Source organism: Takifugu flavidus, chromosome 10 (assembly GCF_003711565.1).
Source record: "Takifugu flavidus isolate HTHZ2018 chromosome 10, ASM371156v2, whole genome shotgun sequence".
Lineage (NCBI taxonomy): Eukaryota > Metazoa > Chordata > Actinopteri > Tetraodontiformes > Tetraodontidae > Takifugu > Takifugu flavidus.
Genome location: NC_079529.1, coordinates 12687733 through 12715571, shown reverse-complemented (window position 1 = coordinate 12715571; position 27839 = coordinate 12687733). Strand labels below are relative to the sequence as shown.

The window sequence follows — 27839 nt, the reverse complement described above, 5'->3', positions numbered from 1 at the left end:
AAGTGAGGAAGGGTGTCAGTGTTTACAGAGTCACGCGCTGTAGGACAGCCAGGAGATGTATATAAATGGCTAAAGCGTGCACGTGCCAGCGAGCCTTTGGCTGTAAATTGATACACATTTGCTTCTCAAGTGAGGCAGCGAGACCCCAAATAAACTGTTGTGGCCAAATTGATGTAAATGAATGAACAATGACGTTGGTGTGGTGGAGGAAGAAGATTGATGAGGCCGCACTTGCTCAGAAAAGCTCTTAATCAGCCCCAAACGGCGCGCACGTCTGACGGCTCCTCCGCCAACGTGTCAACCATCTGCCTGACGGCTGCTCCTATCTGACGGATCACATCACGTTTCCTCAGACTTTCAGGGATTTGGATTATTCTCAGCACATTAATAGAATATTCAGCCCTGGGGGGGAGGGGTGCTGTACCTGCCCTGCTCCCCCTTTGTTGAACCTTGTTGTCGCTGGCTACTAATTACAGCCCGAGGACGAGGAGCGTCCCCTTAGCAGCGCCGAATGCCCCTCGTGCACACTTATTAGCTCTGTATTAGCTCCAATTGGGTATTAATGTCACGATGAGTCAGCGTGATCCGCTGATGAACGCCCGTCAGAGGAACTCCTTTGTTCCTGTGGCCTCGGGGGGGCGCTGCAGTTCAGAGGGCTAATAATAATAATTACCTCTCGGGGGACGGTCGTCCCCTCTCGGGACGACATTTTCATAGTGATTTCTGTCCCTGCTCAGGCTCAAGAGACGGTTGACACGCAGGATCCGCTCCCATCAGTCGAGCCGCCGTTATTGGAGCGAGCCCACGCGTGCGGCCCGTTTAGGATATGAAGACCAGCGTTTTGGGCTTATCTCACAGGACAAAGAAGAATCTGATTCCTCATTAAAACATTAATACGCTCTGCCAGCGCAGGGACATCTTTGTGCAGACATGACAGATTGGGCGACAATATTGGTTTTATCCAGCGTCACTGAGGAAAGATTTGATCAGATAAAGCAAATTTAGCCAAGTAATATTAGCGATAGAACTCCCGGCGTTGTTTTTACGGTTGATACGGCAACGCTAGCACTGGGCCCCGGCTTCCTCCTCATCCTCATCCTCATCCTCACCCTCCTTTCTGTCACCTCCCACTCCGGCCTCGGCGAACGTCTCTGTTCTACACGTCTGTCGGCGTCTTCTTCCGCTACATTAGCGACTCCACCGCTGAGAATACTGGCTCAGCGTCCCGGCGTCCCACCTGGAGCTGAGTCCAAATCTCTGGGGATCTTTTTATTTTCCAGCACACGCAGCAGATCCGCTCAGCGGCAGTTATCTCATCATCGGAGCCCCTCGCCAGCGCAAACAGGCTGCATTTTCACATCCGAAGCAGCCGGCTTTTCATCACAAATCCAGCGGAGGTCCGGCTGATGCTGACCCCCACCACCACGGAGGGGTCTGTTGTTTTTTTACTGATCTTGTGTGAGATATTGGGCGGCCTGCCGACGGACGCGTGATGCTGAGGCCTCTTCTCCCCCCTCACCAGACAGGAGTCTCTCTAGATTCCCTCCTTTTCCCTCCCAGGAAGTCCTGGTTCAACAGCCTGGTAAACACGTCTGTCTTCATTCGTTACCCTGCATCTCATCATGATCAAGCCTGCCGATTTAATGAGGCAAATAGATATTTCTGTGGTGATTGTCTCTCTCTCCCACGAAGTATTAAGACTATTAAATGGACACATCTGTGTTTAATTAGGAGCTAAAGTCACCTCGGCGCTGCCTTCCATGTTAATGGACTCTGGCTCTGAGGTCTGCGGTGAACAGAGAGCTGATGATTAACCAGGAAGAACCGCCCACTTCCAGTGATGTACCCTCGCATTTTATGAAGTAATACTCATTAATGAAATCTGAACAATAGTAATAGTTGTGAACTCTCTGAGGACTCAGGGTCCAGAGTTTCAGGTTCATGTAGCTGCCCAGCGTCTGTTTCCTGTTGCAGCGCTGCTGTGGGGACAGGAAGTGAAGGCAGCACACCCCCAGGGGTCGAGCTCTTCTGGGCAGCGTTGTCACTCAATGTTCTGAACCATGTGAGCGGCCGACCTGGATGGTTCTTGAGGCTCCGGCTGCGCTGCGGGGGACGTCATGGTGGTGGTTAGTAACCGTGGTTATCAACAAAGGATGCGACACCAAGGAAGAAAACCAGGAAACCTTCCTGAGGTGCGTTAGCCGGTACAGACCTGACATTTTACCGTTTGATACCACAGATCCGAAATAAGCGAGTCTAATGCACATTTTCTCTCCATGTTTTGGTCCAGTTGTAGTATTTTCGGAAGAAAAGTCCAATCTGAATCCTTCCTTTTGTGACTCCAGCTCGTTTCTATATGAAACCAGTAGCACCAGTGCTTCACAAACAAGGTTTAAAACGTCTTAAAGAGCCACTTGACAGCCCAGAGCCTTCAGTCCTCACCCAGGAGTCTCACTATCTGCCAGAAAGCTTCCCTTCTTCTCTTCAGATTTTATTTTAAAACCAAAGCAGATGCTCTGAGCAACACTTGCGAACCGAGCTGCAGTGCATTGTGGGAGTGGGGCGCTGTATTTCCTCGTGTTGTCAGGTGAAAGGCAGTGGGCAGATGTGGGGATCCTCCCAGTGGAATTAGACATCAGGAAATGGAAAAATCATCAGCAGTTTCGGGATGATGGAGGTTAAAAGCTTCTGAAATCTGAGCTCCAACTGCCATCTAGTGGGAACCGTACCTTCAGGCGATGGACCTTAAAACACCTGACCAGTGACCTTAATTTGGCAACTATCCATAAAGAATCCTATGAAAAATATCAGTCTCGTTAAGACTACAAATGCCCCAACGAGTTTTCTCCAAAATAATCACATCTCTTGATTTTCCACAGTAAAACGCAGGATTTCAAAGGAAAACAGGTGATCCTGGGAATGAGTCTCCTGTAAGATGTAATACTCCATATCCACCACTAGATGGAAACAAAAGACCATTTTAAAAGCAGGGATCAGCTGGAGCGGCAGGTTTCATTTGCTTCAGAGGGGAAGTGAAGCCAGCAGAGCGAGGGATCATGATGGATGGATCATCAGTGATGACGGAGGAGGAGAGCTTGAAGGAGCACAGAAGGTCAGTTCAGTCCAGTCCAGCATCTGTTTCAGGTCAGATCATCTCGAGGTGCGTCACAGACACCCTGACCAACGTAGCAGCAAACTCCTGTTCAACAGGATGAAACCTTGAGCAGGACCAGGCTCATACGGGAGGGACCCTCGTGCTGATGGGCAGATGGGTCAAGAGGGAGGAGAAGGAGAGATAGAGGAGGGAGAGGACAGAAGGAGAGGAAGAACAGACACATCCATCATAGATGCAAATGCACCACAGTCAGAACGCCATAAATAGTGTTAACAAGCACACGAGGGAGCTGGAGAACCTGTAAAGAGCCAATTTATTGAGGATGGAGGAGACCTTTTTATATCAGTGCACTGGGAACGACACCAGAGGAGACAGGAGTCTTTATCAAAGCACGGAAGAATAGTGGAGATGTTCGCAGAGTTCCTAATGGCTTAAATTTGTAACCACACTGTTTATATCCGCCGTGCAAACACTTCTGCTGGACTTCCTCTCTTTCTCCCTCCGAGCGTTTATTGTATCATACTGGCCTCTTTCGGCTGCCGCCCCTTAAACAATGGATCGTTACTCAGACAGGAACCAGCTGCATCGGCAATTACATTCATATCTGCCCAGAACTGATGGGTTTGCCGAAGGGAGCGGGGCCACCCCCGTCAGGAGCAGATAGCTCCCTTCACCCTGCTGTGATTGAGAACCTGTGTCGTCCTGCAGCTAATAGCAGCGGGCCGTCCAATGTTCCGAACGGGGAAGGAGGCATAAATTATGGCGTCAGACGCCACGGGCCCTGCCGGCCTGCCTCCGAGCAAGGCGAGCGAGCCCTGGTGGCCTCGGTGACCAGTGTTACGTCAGCTGCTGCCACAGCTGCATTGTGCCAGAAGAAGGCGCCATTATGTGCTCATTAGAGGCTGGAGTCAGGGTTTGTCTGGGGAGATCACGAGCAGAAGAGAAACCCCGATGGTGCAGTTGTGCCCACTCAGTGGAGGAGCTGGGGAAACTGCTCTTCCACCATCCTGTAGCCCAGTTCCACCAGTCCTGATCCCAGTCCTGATTGTTAAGGGGGTTGATCCAGGCACCGGCAGAACCAGCATCCTCAGCTGCTGAGGACCCCCGACGCTCCGTCTCTCCTCTCAGCCCGTCGGCTGCTGTGCTCCAGGCTTTTATCGGTGGTCATTAGCGAACGCAGCATCGTCGGCTTACAGGACATTTTTCCTCCCAAACTGGGAGCAGCTTGTCTCATGAGAGGACCGCAACAGTCTTCCATCAATCAGCAGGCAGCAGCGGGTCCCCCACCGCTTCCATTTCAACAGAACGACATGAGATCAGAACAGACTTGGGATTTAAAGCAACACTTTACTGGTCCGAAGTGGATCACTGGACTCTGCTGCCTGGAGTTTGGCTGGAATAGCGGTGAAATACCAGAGATTCCTCAGCTCGTCCCGTGTTTTTCACGTGTTGGTTCACATGTGGCTGTTCTGTGTTGGATCGCTGGAGCTGCTGAGCTTTCCAGCCTCAGCTTAACGTCTCCAGCAAACGCAGGTTGGGGCCGACATCTTGTTGACTTTGACAGGTCAGACTGAGGGTCAACACGCCCTGTGTTTTTGTTGACATGTCACGGTCAGTTTTGCTGAACACGCGTGCGATTCTGCCCATGAGGAGCCGCGAGGGCCGAGCCGGGCCTGGAGTTTAACTTCAACAGATGAAAGATTTCGTGTACATGTTGATGACATCATTTCCTTTAAGGCTAAAGGACCTCAGGTGGAATCTTTGTTCCTACTTATTTCAAATTTGGAGGTGAAACGATTTTCATCTCAGATCACCGACTTTATAGCTGACCTCTGACCTGCTGACCTCTGACCTGCTGACCCACTCAACTCATACTGACATTAATGTACTTGCATGATCTCTGCCTATTCTCTCCTCTACCTGTCCTCCCCCCTTCTCCTCTCCTCTCCTAGCTATTTTATCCTCTACCTGCCCTCCCCCTTCTCCTCCATCTCTACCCAGCCCCCCCATCAGCAGGAGGGTCCCCCTCATGAGCCTGGTCCTGCTCAAGGTTTCTTCCTGTTATAGGGGAGTTTTTCCTGCCACTGCTTGTCTGGGGTCAGGCCCTGGGATTCTGGAAAGCCCCTAGAAACAATCGTGATTGTAACAGATGCTGTATAAATAAAGATTGATTGAACGATCCCAGACATTAAATCTCAGTAGGAGCTCTGGTGGACCTCTGGGCCGGTGGCAACTTTGAACATGGTTCCATCCTTCCATGTCTTTCTCTCCCCCATGAGTCCATGAGCTTGAGGGATCGATCCACTGACCTTTCCTCTCCTCGGGATCTGGTCTGTTGAAGGGATCTGGCGTCTGTCACGGCTGACGAAGAGCCGGGAGCCACCGGGGACACTCAGGCGGTGCTGGCAGCCCAGAGGCCCGACCCAGAACACGTTCTGCTTTGTTTTAAACGCTGTCCAAACATTTTCAGCAGGTCCCATTTGAGCGCCGCCGCTCTGCTCTAAACACTGGGAGGATGATTTAAGCTGAGCGCGGCCACTCTGCAGCACACATCCATCCATCCGTCCGTCCATCCGTCCGTCCGTCCGTCCTGGCTAGTGTCTGAGCAGGAACAGGTCCTCGAAGCAGCACAAACATTCTGGTCTGAATGCTGTGACAGCACCTGACTGATTCCAGACAATGTTTACCCTCAAAACCCAGAACAATGGCTTTCATTTGGTTCACAGGCCCGATGCCGCTACAATTTAGGAACTCGCACCTTTAAATGGTCAGAGAAACCGTCTGCTGTCCTCCAGTTCTGAACAGCTCGGGCCGCTCGGAGCACTTGTTTTGACTAGAGGAGAGACACTTTTATTACTCTGTCTCATTTCAGGTGATGGAGCTCTTCGGAACAGAACGTTTCTCTGAAGGTTTCTAAACTGAACCTCAACTTTTAATGCTCCTCACAAAGTGTTTGCATGAAACCTACTTGAAGTTAAAAGTAATCAGAGTACACATCCTGGCGTAGGTGGTCCGACTGAAAGAGACGAGGCCGCGCTTTAGCAGATGGATGGATGGAGGTGTGAGCAGGAAGAACTGGGAAGCCTCGGAGAACAGGAAAAGAGGACGCTGCTTTGTGTTGAGCCCGGTCGCTGACGGGTTCTGCGGTTTCTCCATCAGGACGTGAGAAGGATCCTGCAGGATCCTGTTCCAGCTGCCTTCACACGAGAGGTGCTCAGCGTAGGTTTCCAAGGCTTGTTCCTGGCTGCAGGACATGCCGGCGCCTCCTCAGAAAACAGTTTGAGTGTGTTTGCAGACACCATTAAATATATTAAATATAAGGTAGGAGCACTTTACATTTATAAGCCAGTTAGCTTCTGCCTGCGAGCTGTGTGTATTGGAGGGAGATCCACCTGAGTTGTTATTTCCCCAGAGTCCCATCTTAACTCCACACACACGGAGCTAATCGATATGGATTCACACACTCCCGAAGCTCTGCACGCAAAGGGGAGCCTGGAGCCGACGCGCTCGTCCTTGAAACCAATAACCATTAAACATCCATGAATTAAACATCCAACAACAGTTAGCATTGCAGGCTCCTCGGCTGGAGACGTGCACGGGCTTTTGTGGGGATGGAGGCAGCAGAAGTGGAAGTCTTTTGACTGATTCTCTTATTGTTTCTCTGGAGGCGACTGGAACGAACACAATGACCCAGCGCAGAAAGGTCAGGGCAATGTGGCCGAGGCTGAAGGAAGCAGCGGAAGAGGCGGGGTCGGGCCGGCGCCGAGCAGATTACTTCAGGAAGAGGAAAGCTCGTCAGTGAGCAGGGACGAGAAGGCAGCGGCTGCCCACAGAACAAGTGAACAAGCCATGAAGAAAAGGTTTATTTCAGTTGTGTGTCCAAGAAAACAAAGGTACAGCAGTAGAATATCCCCCAACTGTTCACCGGAGAAGATATTTCAGCCTCCGCAGCCAAGACAGCCGGTGGAGGAAGAAATGTTCCAGGTGCAACAAACGTTCACGTCGCTGCAGTTACAGGAACTGGTGTCAACTTGAACAACTTTAGGGAAACACCAGTTCAATTAGTTGTGGACGTCCCTGTCCCTCCTCCTGGACCTGAGTTCAACCTTTAATGAAGACGAACGGGCGTGTGTGTCTAAAGAGGGCCCGGTTTCACGTCCAGGTTCACACAAACATTGTCAACGGATTCAGCTTTAGATCATCTTGGAAGGAAATGGAAGGAACATGCTTCAAAGAGTAGCTTCTACCATATTCCACAGGGACTATGAGAATGTGTGTCCATGCAGTAGCTCAAACTGGTTGGTTTCACTCTTTCCTCTCCTATTTGTCTCACGTCTCTATTATGTTGATGGTGATAATGCTTGTTCCGATATTTACAGACAGGAACCTCCCCCTCAGTAGACGTATATAGGCATATATGTTCTATAAAATACATTTTACATTTCGAAGTATACAATAAAATAAACTGATGCACTCTGCAGAAAACGGGAACCAGAAAGTCCGAATACACACTCGGTATATTAGACTGTTTTGGCAGAAAAGAACCTGGAGCGGTTCCTTATTGTAAACAGCTCGTTTCACACTTGAAATTTTCGTTCCGTTTCCTCTTCTCTCTTTTTTCTGCTACATTAATAACTCCAAAAAGGTTGTGCTTTAAAGATCTATTAAAGGCTCTTGTTTTGTCCCCGTGTTCTGCTGAGGACAAGCGTGTTGTCTCTGTAGGTCCGTGTCCAACTGTCACAAGGCTGGTGGGAAGTGAGCAGACTGCTGAGGAGACGTGGAGCACAGGAAATCTCTGGGATTTACAGTGGATTCCACATTTAGTTCCAAAGGTCTGAATATTATCCGCGTTATCCACGGAACTGGGAGCTGCTGCTGGTTGTTCTCAGTCCTGCTGGGACCAAGTGTGACTGGAACAGTCAGACAAACATCAGCCACTCTTCGAATGACTCTTTCCACACATCTTCAGCAATTTTCAGACGACAGTAACGATCTAAAACCCAGCAAAAGGCGCGTCCCTGAGACCTGGTGGCCTTTCTGATGATCTCAAAGACGAGAGGCTCAGAAGGTGCAGCTGTGCTGGGAACACCAGGAATGGACACCAGACTGTCAAGCACAGTGGGAACAGGCCGCTGCCAGGATACACAGGTGTGGCGGCTTTAGTTGTCCTCATCGGTGAGCTCGTCCTCCGCAGTGGCCTTCTCAGGAATGGCCTCCAGGCTGGCTCGGCTCTTGGAATCGGAGCCAGAGGAGCTGATGCTCTGTCCACCTTTGCTCAGCTTACAGGTGAGAGCAGCATAGTGGATCTGCTTCAGGTTCTCCAGGACTTCGCTCCTGGCATGTTTCAGTAGCTCAACCTGACCCTGGGAGGGGGGTGAGGGGGGTGAGAGGGGGGGATGGAGGAGGATGAGAAGGGGAGGCGGGGGGAGGAGGAGGGGAATGGGAGGAGGAGGAGGAAAGGCGTCAGAGCTGTGACACCGGCGTCCCTCAGGGGGCTGTTTGAGGCCCCTTCACACATGTAATTCAGGAATTCCAAACAGACGCGTTCACCATTTAGCTCCCATCATCGATTCTTACAGCTATAGTTATCAAAATATATAGTTACACATTTCTATTTCTATATTTTAATTTATATTCTATTTGTTCACATTTACTTTTTTTTGTAACTAAAGCCTTCACACCAAAGAATAAATTAATGGCAATTTAATTAAAAAGTGCACATGAGCTTCTAGTCTTTCATTGTTTCAAAGACTAAAAAGATCTTATAGTTCTAATTAGAATTGTGGGATCTATAAATAACAAATTCTTTAACATTGAAACTGCTTTAATTCAATATTCCGCCCTTCTGTCTGTTTTCTTTTCCTCCTTTTCAAGGACGCAAGAGAAAAATGCAACTGTGCTGTGAGCAAATGGCTGAATCAAAGCTGCTGAAGGATGAATTAGAACAGCGTGTCGGGTTCTACGGGGCAACTAGAGTCCACCTGGGCTAAACTCAAAGACATGGAGGACGTGTCCAAGCTGACACTGTCCTCAGCGACTGGACCGTATCCAGGCACAGACCTAGATCATCCTGAAATGGAGGCTGAAACAGTGCTGAATGGGGGTCAGGAGGTGTTCCAGATGACTGGACAGCTGCAGCCAATGAGATCAATGAGATCAATGTCAAGCCTGGGAAATGAGAAGAACCCAGGTGGATGGAGGATGCAGAGGACCAGGATTAAGAGTTAAAGCCAGAGAGGTCAGACTGAGATGGTTTGGACATGTCCAGAGGAGGGACAGTGATAGGTAGAGGGATGCCGAGGAGGAAGCTGCCCGGGAGGAAGATCAAAGAGGAGATAAATGGATGTAGCAAGAAACAACATGAAGTTAGCCGAGAACGAAAGGTGCTTTGATCCGACATGCCACTAGAGTAAGATGGACATGAAAAAAGGAGACTAGTCATCCCCACCAGCTAATCAGGGGGTCCCAACATGATGGGGCTCTCAAAGAAAACCAGAGAACCCTGGAGCAGGAGACAGGCATGGGGAGCATCGGAGGAATCAAGAGACGGAGAAAAGCCAGGTTAGAGCTCATCCCCGTCCAGCTGCTGGGATGGGAGCGATTCATTCATCAGCAGATTGTTGTTAGCATCCGGTGAAGAGTAGCAGCAACCTACCTTCATGATGGTGATATTCCAGGTGAAGCTCTCCGTGGCCTTGTGCAGCTTCCTGCCCTTCAACCCCTCCTTCACTGCCAGCTCAGACAAGTTCTCATGGAATTCCATCGCTAAAGGAGAAAAGCAGCATCCAGCGTCAATAACTAAAGTCTTGTTAATTATGCTTGATAGACATGATTACACACACACACACACACACACACACACACACAGACACACACACAGTGGAAAATGACAAAAATAATTACAATTAGGAAGTTGTTTGGCAGGGAAAAGAGAGCCCTAACACAAGAATGAGAAGCATTTGGTTCTTTCAGCGCGTATTAGCATCAGGGCATGGATGAGAGGAGATACGTCTCCTAAGGACATGTCCCTCCTCCTCCTCCTCCCCCTGTGCGCATGACTGAGTGTGACTCAAATCGGGTTTAATGGCCAGTTAACCTGCCATTAAAGTAGTCACATCAGCCTGTGGTGGACAGAAGAGGACGGTCCAGCGTCCTCCAGAAGAGCAACACCGTCGTGCTTTAACTACAACAATGGACGCTCTCGTTTCCGCTTCAAGCACTAATATCAGCTGGGGCTTGTGCTGGCCCCTGTTGGCACTGTTGCTATGGAAACAGTGTGCGCTCATGAAAGATGCCCCTCCATGTGCAATCACCATAGCAGGTGTGCGGTTGGCTTTCGGAGACAGAGGGGTAGAATTTGTCTCATCCCTATAAAAACGACTGTTGTCCTAACGACCATCCACCTGTCCATCACCCATCCACCTGACCATCACCTGTCCATCACTCGTCCATCACTCATCCACCCACCTGTCCATCACTCATCCACCTGTCCATTATCCATCCATCACCCATTCATCTGTCCATCAACCGTCCACCTGACCATCACCCGTCCATCACTCCTCCACCCATCCATCACTCATCCATCACTCGTCCCAACGGCAGCTGAAAATACATGTAGAGCAAGAAGGACCTAGAGGACCTAGAAATGTTGATACTCTCAGCTGAGATTAGGTTCTAATGTTATGCTGAATGTTCCTGCCTGTTTGTCTGAGGTCCAGTGAGGTCCAGCCGTCCAGCACTTCAGGCTAAAGGGAAACGAAGCTGGTTTCACTGTGTGGAAATGAGATCCACAGTTGTGCTGCAAACCCCTGACTGTGTGCTTTGACACCGGCGTCGTGAAGGAATGTGAACCTCATCTGAGCCGACGTGATGCATGATTCACAAATCCAAAGGCTGCTGCTGCTGGAGTCGGGTTTGTCCTGACCCACTTTTGATGCAACACATATGCATAAATACAAATTACGCCCAGTCAAACTCAAGTGTAGGTGAGTGCAGAAGCACGTTCATAACGTGATCTGACAATCGGCCAAGTTCAGCAGCTTTCCATCTGCTCTTTGCCATTATTGGCAGGTGAACGTTTCAGCATCTCAGTTTTTGTGAAATTAAATTCCACAAAGCTTCTGTGGAAGCTTTTGCCTTAAGTAGAGGCAGGAAAGTGGCCGAGCTAAAAATGGAATTAAACAGCTATGTAAATGACACGAGGCTTCACTTGGACTGAATATTTTATCACGATTATGGTGCACGTTGACGCCCGGCCGTGGTGCTGCGGCTGCACACTGACGAACAATCATGTGACCATAAAGTTAAAGAACATAAAGACAGTGTAAACAGACAATCCTGGATGACGTCCTGCACCAATACTGTGAATCTTCCTGTAAACCAGGACAGCTTTTATTGATGAGCTGCCATCTTGGCTTCTGTTCCAGGAACCCTAAATGGAGATACGGGAGCTTTCTTATGTTCCCCTGCATTACACTGTCTGAAATACACCTTATCAAGAGGAACAAAGACCAGATTGGACAGTTCTGTCCATACTCATGCTCAAAGTAGCATCAGGATCACATCCCATCTCTTACCTGCCCTCTGAGTTTGAAGTATTCTCTCATACGCTGCCTCAGAGTTTTCCAGGAGCGTCCTGCTGGTCTGGATCACCTGAAAAAAAACATCCAAAGTGACATTTTTATCCAGGAAGCCAGTGGAAAATGTGTGATTCGAATGTTACTATGTGGTTCCTGAAATCACAGTTTTATGAAAAGGTGCTCAAACATCCCTTTCAGTTCTGGTCTTTAGGAGAGAAGATTCTTCTTAAAGAATAATCAAAGTTCAGATGGAAACATGTGAGGCCTCCAACACGCTTTGAAGTGAAATCGCAGCCATGAAAGAGGCTAAATTTGGCTTCTGTGGCGTTAAGGGCCGCACCCCCAACTGTTCACGTTCGTGCTGACCTGCAGACTGTTACGAATCTGGTGTTTGAGGATAAACTGGACAAACGTTACTCATTAAAAAGACCACGGAGAGTTCTGTGATGCATAGTTTCCTTAAGCAGCCAATCAAATCGTCTCACAGACTATTTGGAAAGACAACACGACAGGCAAAAGGATGCCATAAGTAGAATGTATGTGTAAAGAAATGTTTCTGTATAAATGAACTATACAAGGCTGCAGGTTAAAGGCTTCATTCATCATCTCCAACCGACTGAACGAGGTTGCTTTTTTCTCAAGTTTATCATGAACCTGAAGCTGTTTTCATCCCACGATATTCATAGATTGTTGTCCTTTCTTCTAATTTATCACCATCATCATCATTATGCTCGTTAAATTGTCTTTTGCTGTATATTCAAATTTAGCTTAATTTACAAGCAACAAATAAAGGAAAAACTTGGTGATTATCCATCCATCGTTGATGACATAATGCAGGGTCATGTGGAGGGTGGAGGTTAGGTGGAGGTTATCCCACATCCTTCAGGTGAGGGGGGGGTTACACCCTGGAGGTGCCGCCAACTCATCCCAGGGTCAACACACATCCTCACTTTAGTGTAGCTAATTTAGCCGCACGTATGTTTGGACTGTGGGAGGAAGCTGGAGAACCTGAGAGAACCCAGGGACACAGGGACAACGTGCAAGCCCCCCCCAAGGGCTTCGATTCTCTGACCTCTTTACAGCGAGGAGACCGTGCTGCATCACCATGCTGATATTGGCTGCGGGAGGAAACTGGGAAGGGTTTGAGACCCAGATTCTATTTTTGCCAATTAGAGAGTGAAAGACTGCATACTCCCAGTGGTGGCTGCTGGAACTGTGCCAACATTCTCGTTGTTCTGCTTCATGGATTATTCATCAGACTTGAAGTTAAACTTCCCTTTATTGTGGCTGTACATCTCTTCGTCATCTAGGAACCACCTGATTCTGTGTACTTTGGATAGCACATTACTGGACTTTAAACTGGTACATTAACATTTCAAAAACAAAGACAGGTGATTAAAAAGGAACTCACCAGATCATATGCCGTGACAACTTTCTTGAGAAAGTCAGGCAGCAGGCCCTGGGGCTCCAGGTACGGGTACTGGTCAATAAGGTTGAAGAGCAGAAGAGGGCTGTTGTCAGGACCCATCAGTCGAGGACAAAGGGCCAAGATGCACTGCTTGAGGTTCGCCACCGCTGAAAGGCCACACAGCTCTTTAAAGGACACAATGGCATTCTGCAAAAAAGGAAGGAAGTACCTGAGCACAGATCCAGCAGACTGATAATAAATAATACAACTGTATGAAAAAATAATACCAGGGCTTCCTCTGGAAGCCAAACTCTGAATTATTGCTCTGTTAGTGCAGAGATATTCACATTAGAGTGTAAACACGGTTTATTTAAACCTAAAATTCACTGCAGCTGTTTCATAACCTTTGTGCATACATCATAAACTGCTCCAGTTCCAGGAACATTTCATTTCCTTAATTTTTCTGAGCTTTATATCAAAACACCTTTGATAATACCTGACAGTTCTTTGATTTCCTAAAGCAAGTCTTGTTTTAAAAAGCTAAAATAAACGCTTACAATTTCGAGGTTGACTTGATCTGGATGTTGCTGCTGCACCTTCAGTTTTAGTGTTTGCTTGTTGCATTTTATAACTGGGCTAAATCAACATCATTAAAGCTTTCAGGAATGCCTTGGGATGAGCTGTCTTCAGGTAACAGCCCCACAGTGACGGTTCTATTGTTTACTATCGTTCACTATCACAATCAGCGCCCTATGGCCACAGAACAGACGGGGCAGAGACCCTAAACGGCCTCTTCGGCTGTAGCGGCTCACTCTTGTTGGGTGGACTGGACAAAGTCAGGACGAGACACAGTTTGAACAGTTTGTTCCTTTAACACGGAGGAGCCTCGGTGAGGTGTGGACGCAGCCACAGCAGCCTGACAGCCCCTCCTCATGCTGGTCACCAGCATGGTCGCACACTGGAGAGGCCTGTGTCCCATTCTTCAACCAGCTTCTGGTTGTGTTGGTCGCTCTGGCATGAACCGGACTGGGTCTCACCACAAACACCGCAAAGACACATCAGACGTCTCCAGAAGCTCCAGAAAGCTCCGCCTCCAGACGCTCTTAACGGAGGCAGCTCTGCCGATCGGAGAGGAGTGAGCAAACAGCGGGGAGAGAGATGACCAAGATGACCAGGGTATCCAATCAGAAGATGAGTAACCCCATCTTGATACGTCCTCACAGTCACCTCAAAATGGCCCAAAAGGAGCAGCCAACAATGGGCTTCGATGGGCATGGAAGCATGGAAGCTGGTAATAACAGGACACCCAACTGATGCCACAAGCATTTAATGGGGCTCAGGTCACCTCTGCTGGCAGGTCTTTCTACCATCTCCCTCCCCCAGCCTCTGGAGGTGGTCTCTGAGTAACCCTGCTGTGTGGGGGCGACCGTTGTCCGGCTAGAGTCACGTACTGTGGAGATATGGGACTCCTCCAGCACCAATCAGCATGGCGTTCTACTCACCTATAGACAGAATCTGGCCTCACCTTCTGCCGACCCAACGACACCTACTGGTGCCTGTGATTGACACCCCCTGCGGCCGAAGCTCAAAGAGCTGAGTCAGCTCTTTTGGTGCAACACTGATCTTCTGCTCTCCCCATAAAACACACGTAACATGTAAATCCCACCGTTACAACACAGAAATGAGCTGCAAACGCAACTCTCATTCCTGTTAACGCCAAGGTTAATAAGTGGATCTCATTCCTATCATGCTTTTACATGTGCAAACTCTCAAGTAGGAATTCCTGTCGACACCTCGGAGGCTGAGAATATTACAAGACTCAACACGCAAGTAAACAGACGTAAAAAATGAGCTGGTTTTTAACTTACCTGCATGTTTTCTCTGAGGTCCGTTGCCTCCCTCAGTGGCAGCGAGGCGGTTTTGAAGACATCATCCACAGCCTTGATCAACAAGACTCTCATGCTGGCGTACTCTCGACTCCTCTTGCCCTTCCGCACGGACAGGCCTCTTTTGTGCGGTTTGCCGCCTCCTCTCCGATTGGTTATGGCCACGTGAACAAACAACAGCGTGTGCGGCAGAACCTCTCCTGTCAGCGATTGCAATGGGACGTGGCGAAAACCAGGCTGGAGACACTCAAAGGGGATCGTGTACTGCCCAATAAATTCATCGCCTATATAATCATCATCTAGCACCACGAAACGCACCATGGCGAGTTCGGGAAGATTGATCTGAAACTCAAAACTCTCGTCAAATAGAGGGTTGTCGCCATTCTGGTTGACGGTTTTAGTCCTTTGTTCGGCACAGTCGGCAGGTATCCCGTGGATCTCCACATACACGTAGGGGTCGACGATGTCTCCTTTAGCGCCTGAACCTTTGGGTTTGGGGAAGTTTTGGCCACTGATGATTTTTATGTGCAATAGCTGTGGAGAAACGCCAGGCACGGAGTCTTTGGTGTTGGCGCTAAAATAGGAAACCTGCTCCCTCATGATGGCCGGACGCAGCACGTAGCCGCAGTTCCCGTTCTGACGGAACCAGCCGATGTTCAGGTCCATCATCAGGCCGGGAGTCTGGTAGTTCATTGCCACGATCTGACAGCCGCACTTCCAAAAATCTTGTGGATTCATGTTACTGGAGTCGATCCTCATGGGGCTGGGGTAAACGCGGGCCAGGAACTTTTTGTTGTAGTTGACAAAGTCGCCTGGGAAGTCGCTGGCACAGCGGCCGGCAAACACCTCGTTGAAGGAGCAGAGTTCCCACTGTTTCTGACTTTGGAAAGATTTCGGAAAATCTTTGAACTCCACCGACTTGCACAAGGTCACCAGATCCGAGAGGTCCTTGGTGAGCAGGAACTTCTTGGTGGGAACGGTCCGCTGCTGCTCCGTAGAGCCGATGCTCATCCGCTGCGACATCTCTGCTCCCTCGTCCTCATCCGTCACCTCGCCTTCTGCGGCGGAGCATTCCGAGTTCAGTTTCTTACCCTTCACCAAGATCTTACCTTTCAGTTGGAAAGGGGAGGGGAGGTAGCAGTCCTCGGGTTTGGGAGGATCCAGTTGGATTTTGTCACCAAGGATTTTCCGAAGGTGCTGGAACATCACCCTCTGTTGCTTAAGGGAGCAGTGGTTTTCCAAGCAAAGGATTAATGGAAACTCCGAAGCAACGAAGGCGTACTTATTCACGACATCAATGACGCTGCGGAAGGAAATCTGCGAGGTCATTGTGTGACCGGTGTAGATCACGGGCTCGTTATCGGGCCCGTCCCACACGTCCAGCTCCACACTCCTGCAGCCCATCTTGAGCGCACGGATGTACCCGGTGACATCAGAGGGCCCCCGGAACTGATCTTCTATAAGGTACGTGTTGTGAGACGAGTTGATGTAGTAGTGGGACAAGGGCTGCTTCATGTCCTGACAAACCTTTTTATGCTCAGGGTCAAAAATGTGGCACTCGGGCGACAGCAGATAGTTGGTGAAGCCATCCAGAGACAGCCACCCCTTGAGCTGGCCCTCTTTAGAAGGTTCATACTTCTGAATGACCTCCAAGCTGATGTCTTCACTGACTTGTGCCATTCCCTGCTCAGCCTCCAGAAATATCATCAAGTCCTTGGTGTCCAGGAACTCTTTGTTGCTGGAGAACTGGACAAAGAGAAAATAAATTTCTGGTCTGGTGCAGAGATCGTGAAAGACTTCAATGAACTCCTCTTTGGTCACGTTAGAGCCAGCTCTGTCTTTAGCTTTGTGAATTTCCTTGAACTTCAGCTCGATTTTGATATTTTTAAGTCCGGGGTTCAGTTTTTTGACGAGCTGCACTGCGGCGCATATTGAGATTTGCTTGCTGCCGCTACCGTCCGCCTCATTAAAGAGTTCCCCCAGCCACGACAGCCGCATGTTATTCTGACTGCTTTCTATCATATTCAGGGTGTGCTTCCCATAGGAAATGAGGTACCGCAGCCCCGTGACCCATATATTAGCAACATCTGCTGAATTTGCTACCAAGTCTAGGGATTCGTAATTTTCCCCAAAGATTATTGAAAAAGCACAGTCCTCGGAAATCTGATCATAAGTTCCATTAGTTCGAAAAGTGTCCGTGTTTTTCCCCGTCCTGACCTCCTTGATGGATTTTACATCAATTTTGGCCTTTTCGGATTCCTTCTTTGAGGGCTCCCATCTTAAAGACTGCATGTCCGCGTCAAGGAGAAAGTAGCGGTGGTAAATGCGTGAATTGGATCGGATTTTCTTCAGCTCGGATCCATCCACCATGGCACTGATACAGTCACTCGCACGGCTAATTTTCTTCTCGGTGGGCATGCTGCTGAACGACACGGTCTTCTTTCTTTCTTTCCGCTGTCTGGAGCCATCCTGCAGACAAACAACACATTAGCTGGACTGCACCCATCCAGATACACATATATAGGTGTGTGAAGCTGTACCTTTAAAAGTTCAACAGTATCGCATTGTCCCAGCCAACAAGCTTGACTGTTTAACCACAATGTAAATACGTACATATAATAAACGCCTGAAACACTGTGCATTTTTGTTTGTCATACTTCCTCAGGGAACATTAATGGAGCTTCTGACAGTAAGTTTTGGTTATCAGCACAACAATGGTTGACGTGGGAGTGAAGCAATAACCTGAGGTGGCTTCTGCAAAGCTGGACCTCCTGGAGCCAGCAGCAAAAACTCCAGCCTGTTGAGTTCATCCATACCAGCGTTTTACAGCTTTACGTAAATATGGACAAAATGATCACAGGGCGAGTTCCAGTCTGCAGCCATGGGCTCTAGAGAAGGTGGATAAAGCCGATGCAGGGAGTCAGCGCACACTTTCAGTCAAGCATCAGTGCTGCTCACCAGCTCATCAGGTGATGAAGATCATCAGATCTGCTGGGAAAGAAGGTGGATTCACGCTAAAATTCTCTTTACGCTATGTTGGGACGTGAGCGCTACGAGCTAACGGACCGTCCAACGCCGTCCTGAGCAAAGTTAAACTTCCCGATGAACCAAAGCCTGATTTCTTATAAATCACTCCAAATGTAGGAGTCATAATTTTCCAGGGGACCATAGCTCAAGTGGATCCCTCTAAATGAGTTCAGAATTTTCAAATATCATAGCGTAACCTCTAAAATATGTCATCACACAGGAGCTGCTATGACTGCTCGTCTATGGGCGTCACGCCATCCTGCACAGGTTCCGCTAGCACCAGGAAATGAGCTATGATTATTATTTATTTATCATCTGCTGTTGGCACCGATCGTCCCGTGCACATTCTGGAATATTTTCTATCTGTGGATTAGACTCCAGACTGCCTTAAAGTCTTCTACAAGAAGAGCCAATCAAGATGAGCACCATTACACAGGAACGCCATTAGCCTGCAGGACGTGTTCTCTATATTTACACCTTGAACAGGCTCTAATGAGGGAACGTGACGGTACTGACGGTAAATCAAAAAGAGCTGGTCCACACGTGCAGATATCGTACATATGTGGCCACTGAGGGCACCTTCAGGTAAACCTGCTTCACTCTGTCTGCAGCATTCAGTGCAAAAAGAACCAGAATAAAGTGTAATAACAATGCTATTACATTTAACATATTCACTTTACTTAAAATACTTAAATACTGAATGGCTATATTTGTAAATGTATCCTCTCAAAGTGAATTAGTGAAACATAGAAAGTCTGTATTGCTAATTTTTGTTTGGTTTTGTTCACTTAAAGGGGGGGGAAACACTCAGCCCATGACCAGCCCATGACCCAGACCAGGACCAGGCCCAGGACCTGTCCCAGGCCCCAGGGTGCAGCTTACATGCTCTGCACCGCTTCCTCCTCTGACGCTCACCAGAAGGCAGAAGTAGCGTTATCTCGTAAAAAGGTGACGTTCCCACGGTCTCAAACCGCTCTGAGGAACAAGATGATCCATGAGATGTGACCACAGAGCGATGAGGACGGCAAAGACACAAAGCTGAGACGGGCGTTGTGACAAACATCTGAAAATAAAGCTGCACGAATGCCAGTTTCCTCCGCGGGCCCCCTCTGTGATTAAAGCACAGAGACGGCCCCCCCGGTCTGGCACAAGTGTGATGTAACTGAACGGTGTGAATTCTCCTTGGAAACTGAGTGGGCTGAGGAGCTGATGAAGGGAGGGTCTTCAGGTGAGGGGGGACCTCTAATACAGGGGGCCAGCCCGCTACTCTCCGGGCCGGCGGTCTGAAGGTCCATCAGCTGCCACTGACACCCTCAGGTGCCACCAAATTAGGTGCACAACCGGTGAGCCAGATACAACCTGACAGATGGTACCAGCATAATGAGGCAAAGGGCAGTTCTCCAGCCCCAACAACAATAATAAGACTAATAATAATGTTTCCATTCCAACACTGATTAGCATCAAGATTAGCATCAAGCCTGTCATAATGTGCTGGATGTACAGTAGCAGACATGTACCCGTTCCATGTCCTTCCGGACAATAAGCGCGGAATTCTTTTGTCCCTGTGATACTTCCTGTGTCAGTGCAGCCATTTTGGTTAACTGTTACTTCACCCACCAACAGTGCAGCAGCACAACGCTGCGTTTCCACCGTCCGATAATTCAGACATCTACATACGAACTCCTGAGCGTGTGGCCGAGCACTGAAACTCTGAGTGCAGAGAGTCTGAAACTGGGTGGAGAAGAAACCAGCACCATGAAATTAAAAGATTTACAAAAGAAAGAAAGAAAGATCATTAGGCTCTGCTCTGTTCTGTTCACCGCAGCTGTAACAACTGTTTACCAGATAGGAAACACCTGAAGAACGCTTGGAATGATTCACATCCCTGGATTATTTGACTTGACCATGGTCATTTCATTAAAAGTCCACCAAAAACAGCACCAGCATATGAAATATAGTAGCTCAAACTGCAGAAGTTTGAGCTCGTAGCTGCAGAACGACGTGAACCACCGTATCTCCGACCTGCCCCTGCGCCGTCGACACGTTCCAGTGAGGAAACAAAAAGGAAGAGCAGCATTCTGCCAGCCGTGGAGATGCTTTTACACAGTTCTGACCAGAAAAGATGCCTTTGGATACACACGAGACATGGACCTTTAACGGTGGACAGGAAGGTGTGTGTGATGACCAGGTTTTACAGGCACGCAGCCTTTGATCTTCTCAATTCTGACGGTTTGTCTCTGCGTTTAAAAGCCACAAATGCAACCTGACATATGTGGGCTTAATGCGTATATGTGGAGACACACACACACACACACACACACACACACACAACACACACACACACACACACACAGAGCTCTTCCTTATGACACACATTCAGAGGAATGGGCATGGTGTGGCTGCGGTGAGCCCACCACTCTTGTGGAAACACCCATTTCATTGGCATGCAGATGTATTTAAAGCAGACTCTTCATCCGGCGAATGTTCCGCATCATGAATTCAACCACACGCGCGCGCACACACACACACACACACACACACACACACCACACACACACACACACACACACACACACACACACCTTAATAATGCTGCTTCTGCGCGGTATTTCAGCGCTGCCATCCGAACACAGGGAGGTGTTGCTGGCTTCCACACTGGTCTCGCAGCTGGTTGTGATGGGGGACCCGGGACCGAGCCTGTCCTCCGCCGGTCCACACTCCCCGTTTACCACTTCGCACTGCGTCTCGCCCGCCGCCTCCTCGCCCGGCACGGTCGCATCCCCGACGTTCAATGGAGACGGGCTCCCGTCCAGCCCAAACTCCGCCATGGGCACTTGGAGCACGCCCGTGCACACATGCACACGCGGGCTGGCACGCTGTCGAGCACGCTTATATCTCAGATGGACTCCGGGTTCCTGGCTGCAGTGACAGCTGCATGCGGCGGTGCCATTCTGAGGATCGGTGCTGCTCGGTGCTGCTGGTGCTGCTCGGTGCTGTTCGGTGCTGCTGGGCTCCTGCAGCCGGGGCTGCTGCTTCCGTACACGGAGCTCTGGGAGAGAAAACACGCCTATTAGCATAAATGATCCAAATATCCAGCACCTCCGCGTCTGAGCGGGCTGCTTCTCCCCTCGCCCAGGTCCATTCCGAAGCCTCGGAACCGTCCTACCGTGTAGAATCCGCAGCTTTCCCCGTGACCGACGCCGCCGCCTCTCGGCTGCTCTCCGCCAACTGACCGCCTGTTTTTGTCGGCTGTTGGCTGGAACCTCCGACTTTCGAGTGACGTTATCGTGACTCCAATCAACTGGCTTTAATTAACACGCCAGCGTGGTTTATTACGAATAAAGGTGGCGTAGGTCGCAGATGTAAGTTGTAGAAACTTGCCTTGCGGGCTGCCCGCGGTCGTGCTGCTCAAGTTGCCCCAGAAAAGCGAGCCGCTCCCGGGCGGGAGGCTGCTCTGGACCGGCAGCTAGTCGTTAGCAGCAGCTAGCTCAGCAGGCTAGCGGCCAGAAGTTGGTTCTGTCTGCGGGCTCCAGCTTCTGTTTGGCCTCAGCAGAGCTTCCTCCGGACCCATTCGGGACCCGTTTGTCTTCAGGACGTGCAGAGCTTGTGTGTCCGAGTCAGCGAGTTGACTTTAGTGAGGCGAAGAGCAGTAAAACGGAGAAGAGGCGGCTGTTGGACCCGTGAAACTCTGTGCTGTGACCGCAGGAGGGGCTCCCTCCGACACTTCACACCAATGGAATCACCTCCATTTCACCGTGAATCGGACCTGGTGGTGCAGAGGGAAATGATCTGGAAGCAGCAAAAACATCTGGAGCCCCAGTCAGTGAGGATGGGGGCCAGTTAACACAGAGACACACATCACAAACACACAAAAACACACTACAAACACAGAAAAACACACCGCGAACTCAAAAACAGTTCTGCAAAAACAGGATCAAACATGCCAGAATTGTCACGCAAACTTGTGAAGAACCTCACGACGGCGTTGAGGCGATCACACATTTACAGCAATTCTACCTTAATTCGTGGTTGTGCTGATAAATTATGAAAATCTTTTACATCAGAGTCCTCTTATTCGCCGCCCTCATGGTTGTCCAATTGCGCCCCCTCCTGGTTATTATGGCCACGGCGCTCCTGGTTATTATTACTACTGTTATTATTGCTGCTGTTATTATTACTACTGTTATTATTGGAGTCATGGTCGAGACCAGACTTTCCTGTCAACATTCAGCACAGTTGCTATCGGTGTTTTTCATAGTTCTTTATGAACAATCAATCCTTTCTGATGCTTCGTGTGGTTCTGTAGTTACCACTGTGTCGCCTTGGTGACCAGGTGTGTTTGTTCTAAACAGGTCACCTGCGAAAACGACTTTTAAGTAGTTTAGTTTTGTTTTTGCTTTTTCTGATTTGACCAAATAAAAATCCACGTTGTGAAACAGCACAATGTCAATAAAACACAATGTGACACTTCAACGTATGCATATCGTCCTTTATTGGAGTATATATGTATAAATGCATCCATTTTACATTTTATTATGTTGTGACCTTATGCTTATCTCCCAAAAAAGGACAAAGTGTAAACTGGACTGTAGGAAGCCAGAGCATCCAACAATGACAGCATGGAAAAATCCAACCAGAGCTTCTCCAAACTCTCAATCTGGGATTTGGAGTTTGGAGCAGAGAATATTTGAATGTTTAGCAGAAGAACCTTCTGACTGCACTGTTCACACACACAGAGACACACACACACACACACTAATGGTGTTAGTTGGAGAGCTTATAGGAGCTGTATCACAGTTCTGGAGGATGTTCTGACTCCTGACTTGGTCTTCAGGCTATAGGGATGATCTTGTCGCTGCACTGGCAGGAAGCAGGACACCAGGAAGGCACCCACCGATTGTTGCAGCCAAACAGAGCTTTCAGAGCGCCGCAGTTGAGGAAGTCGTTTACGACAGGACAGGGATTGGCTGAAGAAAACAGGAAACCGCTAATCTTTGGGTCATTCACGGCCGTTTGGGTTTCACACGCGTGACTGTACTCACTGCAAAGTTTGTCCTCACAGTTGTTGGGACAGGAAGCACACGAGGGCCCCTTCTGATAGGGGTGCCAGTCCTTATAGTTCCCCCTGTCACATAGAATCAATAATCAGCTGTTTCTGCTGCTGGATGGAGGAACGTCAGAGCTGAGGCTACGTACGCGCGATAGTAATGGCAGCCGTAGAAGTAGATGTTGTTGGGACACACCGCCACTCCACAGCCCACTTTGTAGGAACTGTTCCACACAATCTGGGGAAGAAAAACAGGCTGGATGCTCCTTCTGGACTGGACTGCTCTGCTGTCCTCTACGTGCGTGTGTATGTGTGGTGTGTGTGTGTGTGTGTGTGTGTGTTTGGCCAGATCTAATGTCCTGTGTGTGTGATCAGTGTGATCGATGCTATCTGTGTGTTGACTGGTTTGTCTTTTAAAATACGAACATATGTCCACTCATTAATCACTCCTTTGCTGAGTCACTCTGGTCGCCGTAGCGACAGGCTGCTGTCACCTGCGTGTAGTGACCGGTTGAGGCTCCGTTGACGGAGACGTTGGGATAGAGGAAGTTAGCGGCCTCGCTGTGCCAGGATGATATGACCGTGGTCCATGAGAAGGGTGAGCTGGAGTAGAAGAGGTTCTCTCCCATTTCGTATCCTGAGGAGCAAAAGTGACCGACCCTCCCGTCACACCAACACACTTATCTTCTAAACTGCAATCAGATGTTTAATTAAGCCAACTGATGCTGATCTCGTTAATTCCAACATGCTAACAAGCGACAGCAGCAATGAAGACTGCAGATAAGAACGTTTTTCACTCGGCGGGCTGGAAACATGAAGAGCAGCAGGAGGAACGAAGGAGGAACTGCACCATTGATCACGCGAGATGTTGGTGGTCCGTGTTTCAGAAGACACTTGCTGACCCAAGCCTGAGCGCTGGCCGCCACGGCGCCGTCGTAGCTCTGTCACCAAAACAGGAGCAAGAGCTCTTTTTACTGTCAACCCCCTTTAATCTGTCACCTCCCACCTTTCAAACACCCAACACCCCCTCAGTGTCCCCAATAGCGGCTCCAAAAGTCAGATTTGATGCCCCGTTGACGCCCACACAGACGTCTGGACACATCACATCAGGACCCACCATCTTCAGCATGTCGGAGGCAGCCGGCTGCACGGCTCTCCTCAAGCTGTTGTGCATGTCCACAATCTCGGCCTGGACGCTGCTGTTGTCTGTACAAATGCCTGTCACACACACACACACACACACACACACACACACACACACACACACACACACACACACACACACACACCACAACCTTTCGTTAAAACCAGTAAGTAAACAACAGATTAACAGATTAAAAGCCAATATTAGTGGATATTGACTCTGAAGTCTGAGGGCACCGGACAAATGATAGAGTTTTAATTACTCTGACGTTTCCACAAAGAGGAGATTTTACTTTTATTTTAAAAAGAGAAAGAATGAAAGTTTGAACTCTTTCTCTTTGTACTCACCTGGCTGTGGAGCCAATACGGGAAAAGCGCATTTGCAAATGCAAAAAGAGAAAAAAAGTTAATGACAAGATGAAAATTGAATTGTCAGACGGGCAAAATAATGGTTCGACTGTTAAATGTGTCTATTTTAAACTTTATTAAAATTCCTAATAATCAGCAAAACTTTAGTGTCTATTTGTGGAAATGATTGAAAAATCCCAAAGCTGACCAGGACACAGGCCGCCGACGCCTGCTGCAGACTCAAGAAACACATCAAGAAGAGCAACATTTTCCTGGACTCTGTGGAGCAAAGATCAGGATTAAATCTGCCACTTCAGCATCAATGACATCAAAGAAATCAAACAGCAAAGAACGCAAATAAAACCCACTCCAACAAAGCTGCTAGTTGTGTCTCTACAGGTGGCAAATAAACACAAAGAGAACTTGTGAAGGAGCATAAATGATGGAATAAACGATGGAGAAAGTACCTGCGGGAGGTTCCTGGAAAGCTGTGTGTGAGGTGGCACCCTGTGCCTCCCTTTATAGAGGGCTGATACCCCCCCCCCCCCCCCTCCGCTGCAGGAGTATCCAGACAGCTACACAATGATGCAGGACAAAACAAGTCAACCACACATACAATACGGTGACTTAGGGACAACAAGGAATGGTTAAGACTGTGCGCAGTCTAAAATTTACACAGCAGAGGACAGAAAGGTATCTCAGGTAAAGGTAAATAACATTGCAGATTAGCACAAAAAAGATCCGTATGGTTCTGTATGTAAATGGATTATATATGCTCATTAAAGCCCGAGACGCACCCTTGGCTTGCTGCTTACTTTCTCAAGCTGTCAGGATACCTGAGCGGGGAAAAAGGCTTTTTTTGTGCGTCGCGGTACAGTCGTGCATTCTTCCGCCTCCACGGTTGACTGATATGAACTCCCCATACATCCTGACTTGTGTAACACACGTTACAACATATCTTATATCTAGTGAGAACATACTGGATGTAATCGTGCTCTTACTGTTTACTGCAAACATAAAGTAGTTGCGTTTTTAAATGTAAATATGATGATTACACAAAACATCAGTTTTAGTGGCTGCTATACATTAAGTATACGTGTGAACAACCCCAGCAGGGAGGCTGCAGGCTGCATCAAAGGTGGTCTAGCACTAGAATCTAGTGCTAGTCATCATCTAGTGACTAGATTATTTAGCTTAATTAACTTGTTTCCAACCTATAGAAATAGATTTGTTTTGTGAGCTCTGGTGTGTGTGTGTGTGTGTGTGTGTGTGGTGTGTGTGTGTGTGTGTGTGTGTGTGTGTGTGTGTGTGTGTGTGTGTGTGTGTGCGAGGCTTTAAATTTAATAAAACACACAGAGTTGAACTGAAACGGTCTAATTTAAGTTTCCCTGCAGAGTCAGCAGTTTAGAACCATCCCAGTCGCTTTCAGGCAAATACATATTCAGAAAGTTGTGACTTGATTTTGAAATAATGATTTTACATCTTCTGATGATTCCAGAGGAGGATCTAATATGATCTAATATCTTCTCTTCACACAGTAGAACGTGTCCCCTGACCCACGGAGCCCTGGACTCCCCTGGAGCCCTGGACTCCCCTGGCGCCCTGGACTCCCCTGGAGCCCTGGACTCCCCTGGAGCCCTGGACTCCCCTGGAGCCGTGCAGATGTGCTGGGCCAGCATTGGTCCTGTGGGGTGTGGTGGGTCCGTGGATCAGACTGGGACCATCTGTACATCAGAGCTCTTGGTCCTGCTGAAAGAGGGAAAACTGGTGTGCAGCAGCGCTGATCTGGGTCACACCTCATTAGCAACAGTGCTAAAATATTGGTTTTAGGATCAGCTGGAGACGCTGCAGTGGCACTTTTGTGTGGTTGCAGCTCTAATGCAGGTTTTGTTCTCACCTATTGAAGTGAAAGGCTTGTTTCAATAGCTCAGACAGACAATAATTCATCTCTGCTTCAGTCCGACTACTCCCACTTTAATGTCTCTTGGATTTACAAACCATTTTATTAATGACAAGAGCTCATATCACGTGACCCTTGCTGTTAAATCTGGATGTGATAAAATCAGATGCATGTTAGTTAGAGATCGTGTTCGGATTCTTTTCTGAATGCAACATGGGTTGACAGAGCAGATGAAAAGGTTTGCTGTGACACTTTTATTTACATTTATGTCAATTGTCCTAACTGGCACGTGCATGTTCAAACGTTCTATCAAACCAAAGCCTCAGCCAGGCGCCCATCGTGAGTGAAACAGCAGGGGTCGCTGTTGCCCCTCAGAGAAGAGCTGCGGGAGCGCCGAGGTCCAACTGGACAAAGCAGAATGAAACCCTGCTCATCCGCACAACAGTCGGATACAGTTAGGTTCAGATCAGCATAAGTTATCTCATCTTAACAAGTATGTTGTCTTTTGGTGTACTGGTATTTGCATAAAGGACACGGGACACCACCCAGCCACGGAGGAGACGGTCTTCTGTGGCGTAGGACACGGCAGGGAGCGCTTGGATCTAAAACCTCTGTTTATAGATCCTTTAGATCACTGCAGAAATGACTTTGCTTTTCTAACGTTGCAACATTTATTCAAAGATTTCTCAGGACTCTTCTGTCCTCACAGCGATCTCCTCGTCCAGTGTTTTTAACGCAGCACATTCCTGAGATCTGACAGGCATTTCCGCCTGCTCCTTCAGAAAGGGTCATTAAAGTCTAATGGAGCTCAGGACGCAGACAGAGGCAGGAAATCTTCATCTTTTGCACAGAACATTCATTAGATTCTCCCAGCAAAGTCTGAGCCGTCCATGGAGGCTGGTCATGAAAACGCAGCTTCAACCCAACTCTGTCCACACGTGACTCTGAGAAGAGGCCAAGGTCACGCCTGCAGTTTTTGGCGCTGAACATTCGCGTGTTGGACTCTGCGGCCACGTGAAAGCTCGATTTGTGTTGTTAAGAATCGAGAAAGGTACACAAAAAACAAACATTGAAAAACGGCTCTGAAAGGAATCCCTAGATCCTAAAGCCTTCGGGACAGTTGCATTGAGACCAGCCAAGAGAAGCTGTCTGACACCAGGTCAGAGCAGCCGGAAACACACCAGCCGATCAAACCCAACATGAAACAAAGGTGGAGCGCAGCGTCCCCACCTATGGTGCACCCACACTAACCTGGGACGTGACCCAGAAACCCTCATTAGCTGTCAAGCATGAGAAGAAGCGGCTCTGAAAGCAAAGGCAGGTTTGGAGGAGCAGCCTGCAGCACCAGGCTGCCAACACACGTCCTGTTGGGTTTGTGACATAAGA

At 48.7% G+C, this 27839-nt stretch overlaps 2 protein-coding genes across 2 annotated transcripts; both read right to left on the bottom strand.

Moving 5' to 3' along the window:
- Positions 1-7180: 7180 nt before the first annotated feature.
- LOC130532509 (inactive phospholipase C-like protein 2) lies at positions 7181-22054 on the bottom strand. Its single transcript, XM_057045190.1, has 8 exons — positions 22033-22054; positions 21182-21781; positions 20598-21064; positions 14971-17457; positions 13106-13309; positions 11692-11767; positions 9771-9880; positions 7181-8478 (listed from the first exon to the last, which is right to left on the bottom strand). The coding sequence occupies exons 3-8, from the start codon at positions 20841-20843 to the stop codon at positions 8275-8277; spliced, it is 3327 nt and encodes a 1108-aa protein (XP_056901170.1). The 5' UTR covers positions 20844-21064; positions 21182-21781; positions 22033-22054; the 3' UTR covers positions 7181-8274.
- A 436-nt stretch (positions 22055-22490) lies between these two features.
- LOC130532462 (cysteine-rich venom protein ophanin) lies at positions 22491-24284 on the bottom strand (the record flags this gene model as incomplete). Its single annotated transcript, XM_057045130.1, has 6 exons — positions 22491-22982; positions 23058-23140; positions 23212-23300; positions 23557-23699; positions 23913-24003; positions 24180-24284. Coding segments are annotated over 6 exons (648 nt in total), but the record flags the coding sequence as incomplete, so codon positions are not given.
- Positions 24285-27839: the final 3555 nt, after the last annotated feature.

Bases quoted from the DNA above. Each gene is read 5' to 3' on its own strand.
- LOC130532509 (XM_057045190.1), bottom strand. From the start codon at position 20,843: ATGGCGGAGTTTGGGCTGGACGGGAGCCCGTCTCCATTGAACGTCGGG. The intron at 11,768-13,105 runs GTGAGTTCCTTT...GTTTTTTTTCAG, and splicing joins TTGTCACGGCATATGATCTG to GTGATCCAGACCAGCAGGAC. The intron at 8,479-9,770 runs GTAGGTTGCTGC...CCCCCCTCCCAG, and splicing joins GGAATATCACCATCATGAAG to GGTCAGGTTGAGCTACTGAA.